We start from the raw sequence: 13,204 nt of genomic DNA on the forward strand, positions 1-13,204 counted from the left end.
AAAAGGAGCTCACATCACCTTAATTGATAACTGTGCTACCAGCAACCATAAAGAATGGCTACACTTGATGCTGCAGGCAGTTTGAGCCTTGTGAAGAGCTCATCAGTTGTCTTTGATTTTTCTGTCAAATTCACCAGAAAAATCAAAAATCATTTTCCGGTATACTTAAAGCACATGCTCTTTTCTGTCCTCTTACTTCTTTAGATGTTAATGACAACGTCCCATTTTTCACTTCCTCGATCTATGAGGCCTCGGTCACTGAAGGTGCCGAATCAGGAACTTTGGTTTTCCAGGTTTCAGCCAATGACCTAGACTTGGGTCTCAATGGAAAGGTGAAAACAGAACACACACACACACACACACACACACACACACACACACACACACACGCACACACACGCACACACACGCACACACACACACACACACACACACACACACACACACACACACACACGACGCACAAACAAAGATGGGTAAAAGTAGTGGATTTGCTCTGTTACTGTGGTCAGTTGATTGGAATTTGAAAACTCGGTTTCAATTTAAAACATGCATTCAATTATTTTCAGTCTCCTTCTGTTTTTGTTTGTCTAAAATGTTTGTCCTTGATATGTAGATCAGCACTATTTAACTGTGTTTTAGCACCAGTCACTCTGTATAATTGTGCCCTAAGATCTTCTTTTCCTGCCTCAGATCTCCTACTCTCTACTGGATGATCGCAGCGGAGACCACCAGCATTTCCGTATTGATCCAGAGCTGGGTTTCATCTACACAAAGACTGTGTTTGACCGTGAGACCAAAAGCTCCTACCTATTGGAGGTTCAGTCTGTAGATGGCTGGGAGTCAGCACGGCCCAGCAAACATGGACAGCCCAACTCTGGTAAGTAAAAGAAAATGTCCTGCAGCTAAAATGATGGGCAGGTTCAGATTTCTGTGGTCTTTTGCAGTATGTCAGATTTTGTTATGTCTTGTGCCTGAGTGTTAAGAACAATAATGATAAAAGCTTTTATGAAGTGGCTACATTGAATTACTTCTGTGTTAAGGTAGCTCCCATACATTGAGATGAACCTCTACTGCACATTACTTTAAAAACAAAAAAATACTGAATATTTCAACCTTACCAACAGGTTTTTACCTATTTAAAAAAAAAAAAAAACATATAATAAAAACAAACTGTTGCTGTAAAGCTGGAAACACCCTTTTGTCTAAAATATCATTGTAACCCGTGGCAATCATATTTATCTAAACTGGATCTAAGGGACTTTCACCAAGGCCCCAGGGTTGTTGATTTCTTCTAATATATGCCAAAAGTAGTTTTATCCTTGCAATTGGTGGAGGACAATTCATCATTTTCCAGTGCTCCAGAACCCAAAACATTCTGCTTTGCACCTGCCCAACCAAGATTTGCACATGGTGATGGATCTTTTAGGTTTGTGTACCACTCCTTGGCCTTTTATATTCATGTCATGAATAGAAAACTCACAAGCTGGTATTGTTTTTGGAGTCAGTCCTCTGAACCTTAGTGGCCTACCACCTTGCTGTTACCTGTCATTGCTGCTAAGATAAGCAAATCTTTCTGGGAAAGAGATATGATGAACAGACTTATTGGAAACTTTATGTCCTTTGACAATACCACAGTTAAAGGCAGTGAGCTCTTCAGTATAACCAATTCTACTGCAAATGTTTGTAAATTCATACTGCATGTGTCTGTGCTTAATTCTTTTGAAACTCATAACATTGTCTGAGGCAATCTTCTGATTAAGTCCATCCACATGCTTTTCAGTGAAATAATGCATCAAATAATATTACTGTCATTTAAATTAAGAAGAGTTTATTCAGTAGTTGAAGCAATCTCATGGAATGGAATGTAGCTGTTACCAATGCAACTGAATCTAAGTAAAGAAAATACTCCAATTTGGATTTTTCTTTCATGCGTACAACACCCAGCTGAAAAGTTAAACGTATATCAACTATATGATTTTGTCTTTTTGATCTAAGACATGATCTGTAATAGCACATTAAATAATAGTTAATTTTAATGGCTATTGAATCATTGGTTTTTATGTAAAAATGAGGTAATTGAAGAAATTATTCAGATTCTGCTGTTACATTTATAAATGATGGATATTAAACTGACAAGAGCAGAGGGGGAGAGAACTGTAGACAGCTGCTCATTTAAGGCTCAAATCGTCACTGAAGACAATAATAATCTTTGTTTTCCTCTTTCTGTCTCTTTCCTGCATCTGCTCATCTCTCCCTAGTGAAGGACCAAAGGCCATCTTTCTCTTTCCATCTGCCTCTCTTCTTTCATCTCTCCATTTCTCTCTCTTTTACTGCCAGATGAAATGCATATATGCTCCAATGGTAGAATAGACAGAAATAAAGAAATTAAGAGACTCTGAGACAGATGGGAGGCTGGACAGAAGTGTTAGAGAAACAGACCAGGCATACCAGTATATGTTAACAGATCCTCTGTCTAGGTTTGGTTCACAGTGACATTTGTGGCAACACAAACAGAAGTTAAATATTAAGCAGAGCAGAGATTGAGAGACTGCAGAGAAGCTGTGGGAGTTATTATATTTATTTCTTTCCTCTGTTATGAATATTAAATGAGGTGGCATGAAGAAGAAATTAAGAGATACTTAACACCAATGTATATGACAACACACACATATACTAAACACGTAATGGAAATTGTTGCCATACTTGCTGATAGAATGATTTTCACAGGAAAAGCATTACAGTGTGGTAATGTGGATTTTTTAAAAATGTGCTACCACATGTTGAAAGACTGCATATCTTACAAATCCATCTTGAATCAAGATGGAGGAAATTAATCAATAAACCTCTAAAACAATAATAAAATTCAGAAATACAAATAAGATTTGTATGAGCACAGCAGCAAACCAGTCGGACATTTGGCCTGTCAATGTAAAGAAGACGGAATGCCATACTGTGCCGTCAATCACTAATGAAACGAGGAATACATTTTTCAAGATTATTAAAAACTTGTCTTAGAATGATAGAATTGATTTAAATCTAATTTATTCCCTGCCTAAATCAATGGCTGTTTTTTTCCCAGCTATCCAGCTGCCTTTTCTTACAGATGGTTGGAATGTACTGTCAGACCTTGGATGTCTAAATTAGAAATATTTTTGAGTAAGTTTGAAAATCTGGATACATGGGAGCATTGAATTGTATATTCACATGTAGATCCTCCTGTTCTACAGTACATCAAAGCTGTAATGTCTTAAAGACTTTATGGTTTTAGAAGAATCTGACAGGTTTGAGTAACTCTGTAAACAATGTTTGAAAGATCCCATTAATAACATTCAAACTTTTCTGGCATGATGATCTCAGAGTTTCAGTGGATTGCATCCGGAAAAGATTGCATCCATGTAATTTTAGCAACCACAGCTGTAAACAGCAGGACTGTCACCACTTTTATTACTATGAGGAAGTATGGATTAAGTGATCACCTGTGATATCACTTTGGTTATGTGAGGATACTTCATCTGTATGTCTTAATACTGAAGCCTTCTATTTGAAATATGATCTTAAGGATCTTTATCAAAAACTTATCACTCTGATAACTTTGAAAACTGGCAGATCTGAGGTGAATTCACTTCAAAATACCTCTGAATTTCCACCAAATGTTTCAGAGCTCTATCATTGACTATGAGAATCATATTTCTAAACATTATTTTTCTTGCATTGAAAAACCATGACCTTCTACAACATACTTCAAAATCCCATGTTATCCATTATAAATTTCATTCTAATATTATTAGAAGATTGGCTTAGTTTAGAACTTCCTTTGTCTTGTTTTATTGTTTTCTGTACGTCCATCTGTCCTTGTGTTTGGTCTTTTAACTGAAATGATGTTATTTCTCATATATTTCTTCTAAAGCCATCTAATTACAAGTGAAGGTTTTTTTTGTTTGTTTTTTTTGCATTGGCTAAAACATTACTCTCACTATTCAAAAGCCCCGAGGTGGAAGTTTGTCATATGTCACCTGAAAAAATGATTAACAGAAAAAGAAAATCAGGTTTGGGGATAGTACAAGATAGAAAGACCTGTTTAATGTTTGCTTTACAGTATGCAGACTAGACAGAAGATTCATTTCAAAGGGCCACAAAAATACAATTAATAAACACTGTTTTCACAGGCAGAAAACAAGCTCACCTGCTACTTACAAGCTAGTATGAGGGGATGTGGGATTGGGGGTGGAGATTTTACACAATACCATGTCTCTAAAAGTGTGAAAACATGGATGAACAGGTAACATTAGCAGACAAAAGGGAGGAAGAGGGGGTGGCAGCTACATCTGCTTATCCACATTCCCTACCTTTCTCTATCTCCTTGTGTAACAGATTCTAAGCACGTGCAAAGCGCTGGCATCTGCATTTTGTCATTGCTCAAAACTGGCATGAACTGTATACTATCTCTTCCACCCTGGCTTAAATAATTTATCTCTTCTTGAAGCACATATTGTAAATTATGTTTGTTTTGATACTGACAAAGAATGTTGAGTAACTGAACTACTGAACCTTACACCAATGTCCCCAGGGTGCTTTGTAGTCCATTTCAGCCTATGGTTTGATGTTGACAGAAATAAACTGCCTTAATTTAATGGGAAAATACACAGAAAGAGTGGAGATAGGTGACAGATATATTTGTAAATCAAGCAGGCCACATACCTGTACAACAGTGTTCCTTGTTTATTCCTAACTTAGAATATTGCCCATAGGACCCTTTCAGTGTCATATCTGCCTCTGGAGGTGTGTGCATGTTAAGTGGTGAAAAGTGTTAAAATGTTTGCTACCCAAAGAGGGACTGACAGATATTCATGTTCACAATGACAGAAAAAAAACAACCTCATGTTTTTAATTGCTTTCCTCTCTCTCTTTGTCTCTTTCTGTATCTTTCATTCTTTCATTTTATTATTTTTTTTTTATTTTCAGACACGGCATATGTCCGTGTTTTTATCAGTGACGTGAATGATAACAAGCCAGCATTTGCACAGGGATCTTATGAAGTTGATGTGGATGAGGATGCTGACGTCGGCTTCGCCATTCTAACTGTCAGTGCCAATGATGGCGATGAAGGTGGGTGGCACGTATAAAGAAATATGTATATATGAATGCATGGGTGTATGTATCTTGAAATGGGGTGGCATAGAATTGAAAAGGTCGGGGTGATAGTGGGCCTGGTTCTATAAATCCATTATGGAGTTACTCAAGTACATTGCTATAAATTCTTCTTTTTCCTCAACCAAGAAAAAGAACTTTTACTTTTCACTTCACTGCTTTTGTCTGACCCACTTTTACTTTGAGGAAAGAAAAAGGTTTGCACTACAAAACATGTCATGGAGTCATGAAAAACACAGTAATATGTGAGTTTGAGTCAGCCACAGTAAAAGAATCTATTAAATATAACCTTTCAATGTAAGGCATAAAAAGAAGCACTCAAATGTTGAAATTTGTAGTTTCATTATTTTGGGATTCAGACATTATTTTTTGTTTCATGTTTGTCAAACTTTATTTCTAGATGTTTTCACCACTGAAGAAAGTGTTATGTAGATGTCCTTGGAATCTTATGACAAGACCAGTATTTTCTACTACTTTTTCAGCCTGTTTTGAGTGGAGGTGGTGGTGGTCAATTCATGAATGTGTTTTTTCAACTGCTGGCAACATTCAATTTCACTAAATAAATTTATTTTGCAATGGGGTTCATTGTATAGCTTCCACAATACATGGAGAACAGGAGCTATGTTGTTGGGCAAACCTTAGTTATCAGTGTAGCGATATATAACATGGTTCCTGAAGTACACTGACGCAAGATTATTATTGTTCACTTGAAACTTTTTACTAAAACTAACAAAACTAATCAAACAAAAAAGAAATATCAACTTAAGGGATTAACAACAGTTTAATATTTAGTTATTTAAAGATTATTTTAGTTTAAACATTCATCCCTATATCTGCACAGTACCTACGGTGTAAGAGAAGGAGGGGACCTATATCTTTTAAGTACAATATTGATATAACAGAATATAATATATATACATGTACTGGGGGCCACAAAAAATATGTGAAGGTGTGCTGTGGTCTAAAAATAAAAAGTCTTTTTTCTGAAAGAAGATACAAACAACATGACCAAGATTTAAAAGTTTGACAGAATTTATGTTTCCATTTAGAAGCTAACCGATTGACCTTTTCAGTGCACCTGTCATTAATTAAGTGCTAATTAAAAGGCATCATTAGGATCTGAAAGCTCGTAAACATCCTAAAATATAAAGATTTCGGTTTGTGGTGAAACATGCTGATGCACTCGGCTGTTATGGCCAGAGGCAAATGTCAGCTCACCACAGAAAAGACAAGGCTGTTATTACTCTGAGGAATGACAATAGTCTCTCACAGATTATACTGGAGCACCGTGACCTACACAACCATAAAGCATCTCAAAACTGCATAGGAAGCTGACTGAAAAAGATCTGTATTTGTAGATCAACAATGAAGTCAAATGAAAATTCTTCGTCAAAAAGACTATAGCTCATGTAACACAAGTAACGGCAAATAACATCAAGATACAACTGAATGATAAACTTGATAAACGCAAGAACTGGACTACTACACAAGGGAAAAGGCTATTGGGATTTTTTTTTTACTCTAATGAGTAGAAAACCAACAAAGCTGATATATAGTCATCACCATATTGAGTAGTATAGTATGAACTGAACAGATGCTGTTGTTATGGTTTTAAGGTTTTAGTAAATAGTCAGGTTTACTTTCAAGCTAGCACAGATCTAAAAAGCTAACATTGGCATTTATTTGGAGTGATGTTTTTGTCCACATGACAATCCAATCCACTATTTCTTCTTATTTTATTTAGACCAATTTCTAATGCAACCATCTTGGTCTTTAGCTCCGAGACATTAGTTTCTTTGTCTAATATTTGATGCTGGAGTGGCAGTTTGTAGTGGGTTTAATCAAAGCTTTTTAGTAGGAAATATCTTTGTACTTGATCATGGGACTGAAAAACAGTAGCTGCAAAGGTGACCCGTCGAGTTCTTTTGGAAACAAAGTCTTTCTTTCCATTCAGCGGAGACACAAAATGGATTGTTCAGGACTAAAAAACATGATGAAAATATTCTTTATACAACAGTGATTAAAAAGAAGTGTCCTCCATTTTTACTGCTCTGAAATTTTTTTCCTCCCATTTCATTGGCACAAAACAGCGACCTGTTGATAGGTGGAAAGATGTGTAAAAAATAACAGAAATGTGTGTTGTGTCTGCGTGAGAAAAATAAAAAAAATTGTCAAAAACTCTACAAGGTACTTTTCAATATGAAAACAGCTGTTTTTAAGGGCTAAATGGTAACCTGTTTTAGGGACTAAAACAATTGGATGATTATTATTTGTTGGTGTGTCACTAAGAGTATACCATTTTGCTTGAAACTTGATTGGTGTGCACCACCCCAACATTGTGTCATTTCTTATGTCAGGTGTGACCTCTCCTAGGTGCTCTGGAATGAAGTCATTTTTTTATTAACTTGGTTAATTCAATTTAGAGTTGATAAGCTTATGAAAACCCCAATCATTTGACCAAACTAAACCATATCTAGAATTATCATTTTAAATGAATAGCGTTTCAGATTTTTTTCTGTAATGTATGTAGTTATCTTTCAAGAGTACTCTGTTGTTGCTACACAGTATACTCTGTTTCAATGGTATTGCTTTGCTACTGCTTGCAAACAGGATGTATAAGGCATAAAAAAGATTAGCACAAGCAACAACCAGGGCTCCAGAGTGCAACTTTCTAGTTGCATTTTGTGAGATGATGTGACTAAAATTGGACTTGCCTGTGATTCATGTATCACTTATTTTCTTAGTTATTTATTACTTTTTAGGAGTGAGAGAAGTGTTTGTGTTTGAAAACAAAGAGAAACTAACATTGAAGCAACTCTCAACATCCTACACCATATGCAAGATTTCTTTTTTGTGCTCTGAGCTGATTGATTTTGTGCATCATCATTTCAACCAGACACTCCATTGCTCACCTACTGTGCCCTTTTTAATAAGACTTTTGAATACAAAAGCAGACCCAACTTCTAAAGGGAAGTGCAGTTTAAGTGATGATTCAGCAGCAGGTAAATCTGTGAATAAGATAAAGGTATTACTCTTACAAAAAAAAAAAAAATGTATCTGAAAATGCATCTGATTTCATTTGCATCTGGCATTCCAGCAATTTTATGTTTGGAAGACAAAACAACACATTTTAACAAAAAAATATTATTACAGTTCATCAGCCTCCTACCAATAAGAAGATAGTGGATGGATGCTTTTTCCACCATCTAGGTGCATTAGTCACTGTCCTTCTGTAATTGGCTTTAATAACAGCACTTTTAGTTCAGAGTGAATTGGCACAAATTTCACTTGACGCTATCTACCCTATCTTTAAGTCTACCTATATCTTTAAGTTGGATCAAATTATACACATCAGGTCCCATTATGTGCCTCTTGTGTCCGTCCCTCCATCCATCATCTACTGCTTATTCTGGAATATCCAAGGTTTTGGGGCAGCTGGAGCCAATCCCAGGTGACGCTAGACAAGAGGCTCTGGACAGATTTCCGGTCTGTCACAGGGTTGACACAGAGAGAATTAGACTCACATTCACATTCATACATATGGGCAGGTAGAGTTGCCAATTAACCAAATCCCAACCTGCATGTCTTTGAACTGTGGGAGGAAGCCAAATACATGCAGATATGGGGAGAACATGCAAACGTCACACAGAAAGGCCCCAAGTCGAACAGGATTCAAATCCTGAGCCTTATTACGATGAGCTGACAGTAGTAATCACCACACCTGTTTCATCTGTGGAAATTGCACTTCTCCCAAGTGTGCAGCAGTACACCTGTCTAAAACAAGAGTGGGAAATTGAAAAGTCAGCACTGAAATTGAAATCTACCTTAGGTAGATGGCCATTTCAACCAGTTGAATTTCACCCAGAAAGAGCCTGGGAATGGTGTTCATATATTTAGTGCTGCTAATGTCTCTACTTAGCGAAAACAGACTGAGGCTGTAAACATGTTGTTGAAAGGCATGTCATAGAGGTCACAAGTAATAAATGTCTCATTATCTCTCAATTTGTGACAGGAATCTAAGAGAAAGTTTTTAAATTCCAGCTCACCACACTTAACCCCCCATTGACCTTACTAAGTATTGGCATTCTGTGCTACTTCTGTCAACAGTATGTTTCTTGCATAGAGCAACACTTCATTGTGACATGGGTCATTTCTTTTCTCAAATACAAGATCAGAAAATGTTTCAAGTACTAAGATTAGAGAGAGAAGGAGGCTTTGTCACAGTAGGAGCAATTGTCATCACAGAAAGCAGAGGTCTTCTGTGCACCTCACATTTGACTGACACATAACCCTCAACAGCTACATATATACACACTTATCTGAAGAAGACACTTATTTGCTTACTTGGTTGTGGGAGTGTATGAAGCCTGCAATAACTGGAATAATAATCAGAATGAGGTTATTATTAGAGAGAGCTGGAAGAAGCATCAATGTGTGTCTTTGTGCATCGCAATGAGGATTAAGGTAATGGAGGAGGAAAAGCAGGGGATGACTGGAGAAGTGATCTTTATGCTGCTGCTAAGTAATATGGCAATGTGATGTCTAGAGTCCAGTCTGATCCCTCAGTCAACTCAAGAATTTGAAGCTGATAGTGAGTTGTGTCAAAGGCAGCACTAAATCATGTCAGCAGCATGGCAGGTGTTGTTTCAGTGGTCACATCTTACCGTGGTCAAATATTTTGGTTTGGATATGTTTTATAATAACATTACATATACATCTCTGTAAACACCATTTATAAAGTGCATGAAATGTTTGATACTGTTTCTTTTGCTATTAGTGACATCTGCCAGCTCTCTATATTTCTCTTAGTATGTTTGTCTCTTCCCCTCCCTGCTCTCTTGTCTTTATATTCCACTTTCAGTAAAGCACAAACCTAAGGGGAATAAAAAGAGTTTTGAAATTGGTACAACTGGGAAAAAAACATTCATTTTCTCTCCATTTGTTTGTTTATTTTAACTGTTGTATTATTCCCTGTGCTGTTTTTTTTATGTTGTCCTTTTAGTCTCAGCAGTTTTTTTTAAATACTTAAGCATTTGAGACAAGTACAAAAAAACAGAGAATGAGTGAGCAAAAAGAAGAATTGCAATTGGATATGTCCCTAATGTCTTATTTAAAATGCCAGCACACAAACGGTACAGTACAAAACGATCTGGATTAGAGCATTCTCTCTCTCCTTCCTTGACTTTCATCTTGCTAATAAGATGTGGATCTCATCTTGTCTTCAGAGATTTCTACTTTCCCTTTCATATTAACATTAGGAGTGGTGGTTGCAATGGTGATTGAGATGCAGACTTTGGCTTAACCGGTAATTGCACTGAGGGAAAACATTTTGTTGATCAGCATCTAACAGACCTTATTAAAAATGCTTTGCAAAAAAAGATTACTTAGTGTGGTATGGAGAGAACTTTGGTAAAGAGGGCAAGGGGGGCTTTTGTAGTGATTTTATATTGTTTGGAACGATGGTGTATTAATTATTCAATGAAAGACTACTACAATGCATTTCTGTTGTGTAATCTGTACGTTTTTTAAAACATTTTTGTAATACAAATGCCCATTAATAATTTAAGTCTTAAAAGTAATAGCATTGATTATCTTCTGTGTTTACTTATGTGTAAGACCATGTGTTATGTTTAAGAGCATTTCTTAAAGTTGATCCTGCCTCATATGTAATGCAGGAAACCATACAAAGGAAACTCATGAATCTCTGCATCAAAATAAACACCAATGAATTGGCATTCCTGTGCTATTACCTTGACTTTCACTGGGCCACTTGTACTGTACCATGAAAAGCATTAGATCTTAATGACTTGTACAGGTTTTATTCTTGGCTGTGGAGTTTTCTACAGGAGTAGTCAAAACAACCTGAGAACAGAATTGTTATCATAGTTCAAGTTCAAAAGGGAGGTCTGTGCTGTGTTCTAGTATGGCAGTGCAAGAAGGTTAAATTAAGTATGTGCAGCAAAGCAAAAGCTAGGAATGTTAACATGTTTTATTACAGAGGATCTTGCAGCTACCAGTTGTCCTGGCAAGTTCTAGTTATATATTTAGCCATCAGCTGTCTCATATGTTCTATCAAGGGACACTTTTGACATAGGAAGTTAATAACATTAATAACAGTAATGACAATAATAGTTGTTATATGGGCTGACCCTTCCTGATTTTTGTTTGAATAACGGGTAGTCTGATTATATATATAGATGTATTTATCATTTCCTTCTTTTTTCTCATAATTGCTTCGAATAGATGTAAGCTTTTAACGCCGTGGTGTCAGTAATTAAGTATTATAGCACTGAAGCTCTAACACAAAAAAAATAATACAAATGTCATTTATATCAGCTTTTGATCACTAAAAGGCACAATTGTTGTTCAAAACATGCTTTATCAGCAGGAAACATGACACATGGATCAAGATTTTATTTGTAGTTGTTAAAGTTATTCATAATATACTGATTTTGATTATATAAATTTGCTGTTAAATAAAACTTTGGCTTTGTACACAATTAAAATATCATTAAAATTTAAATCTAATTACTGCAAAAACCCTTTGGGATAAGTTTTGAATAGAAATTTCCTAAAATTTTTAATTCAGCTTCAATAGGACTCATAACAGTCAAATCTTACCTAAGACTCAATGACGGTTTCCAGTCTCCCAGCTAAAACAGGTTGCTGTCTATCTCAGTTAAGGGACCAGATTGGTGGATTCGCTGAAACAGACATTTTTGAATGACATAGGGACCTCCAATCCCTGGGGGACCAGGTTTTCACCAAAGCTCTTTCGTTGTACAAAGATAAAAGATAAGCTCCTGGACTACAGTCTTTTTTACCAGAGCAATATGACTTACTTATTACACTTCATGTTGATTTGTCGGTACCTCAGGTTCATTCTTCATTCACTTCCATCTTCTCCCGGTCTGCAGGTGGAAATGCTAAGCTGCGCTACCAGATCACATCTGGCAACACAGGAGGAGTGTTTGATGTGGAACCAGAGGTGGGCACTATCTTTATCGCTCAGCCTCTGGACTATGAAGAGAACAAAAGGTAGGGACACACTCCAGGGAAGAATTCTTTGAGCCACAAGGTAAATACATGCTGAAGAATTTTATCTGGAATATGTTGTGTTATATTTCTTGTGTTTTTTACTTATTTCTTTGTCAGCCACTGTATATGCCACCCATGTTAAACTTTATTTCTGATGCTTGAAATCATCTCTACCTCAAAAATGTACCATGTGAATCTATGCTGTTGATTATTTTCTGAAAGCACCTGACAAAGTTAAAATCTTTGCTCAGGTACAAGCTTCATGTCGTGGCTTCAGATGGGAAATGGGAAGATTACACAACAGTGACGGTAAACGTGGTTAACAAGAATGATGAGGCTCCGGTGTTTACCGTTAATGAATACTACGGCAGTGTAACAGAGGAGCTTGATGGCTCTCCAGTGTTTGTGTTACAGGTACAGTCCAATCATTATTTAGCTCTGTATTTGAACTTTAATAGCCTCTTGACCTTGGACCATTGAAAACAAAATATAAGTTCTACATTTTTTGTGAAAAATGTGCAACCAAACTGTCTTGCAAGAATGAAATATGTAGTACTATAAATAGCTCTACAATGCAACATATGTCCATTTCTTCCACTGTGTGTGATTCATCACCTGATGAGGATTTTTTTGCCTGTAGCTTGAAACAGCTTGAGACTATAAAAAGTCATCCAGAGATGGTTTTCAATTATGCTGTGGAACTAATGTTAGATGGCAAGGTACAGCAGAAGAAAATTGATTGTGAGATTAGAAAACTTGAAAGGCCTCGCAGCAGTAACAGTGGGTCGAATAAGGGTTTGCAAAGAGTCAACTGCACACCATCCATCCAACCATCCATCCATCATCTATACCCGCTTATTCCTTAACCAGGGCCACAGGGGTCTGCTGGAGCCTATCCCAGCTCTCTTTCGGGTGGAAGGCAGGGGTACACCCTGGACAGGTCACCAGTCCATCACAGGGCCACATAGAGACACACAGAAATAAACAACCACACACACTCACACTTGCTCCTATA

The 13,204-nt window shown here is 36.7% G+C and overlaps 1 protein-coding gene across 1 annotated transcript in view; it reads left to right on the plus strand.

The window, feature by feature from the left end:
• Positions 1-13,204, plus strand: part of LOC113122715 (neural-cadherin) — a 245,826-nt gene that overhangs the window by 117,959 nt on the left and 114,663 nt on the right. The window contains exons 14-18 of the mRNA XM_026294237.2: positions 205-332; positions 694-880; positions 4,966-5,109; positions 12,069-12,189; positions 12,441-12,603. Coding sequence (XP_026150022.1) covers positions 205-332; positions 694-880; positions 4,966-5,109; positions 12,069-12,189; positions 12,441-12,603 — 743 coding nt within the window. The remainder of the gene's footprint in view (positions 1-204; positions 333-693; positions 881-4,965; positions 5,110-12,068; positions 12,190-12,440; positions 12,604-13,204) is intronic.

Source organism: Mastacembelus armatus, chromosome 3 (genome assembly GCF_900324485.2).
Source record: "Mastacembelus armatus chromosome 3, fMasArm1.2, whole genome shotgun sequence".
Classification (NCBI taxonomy): Eukaryota; Metazoa; Chordata; class Actinopteri; order Synbranchiformes; family Mastacembelidae; genus Mastacembelus; species Mastacembelus armatus.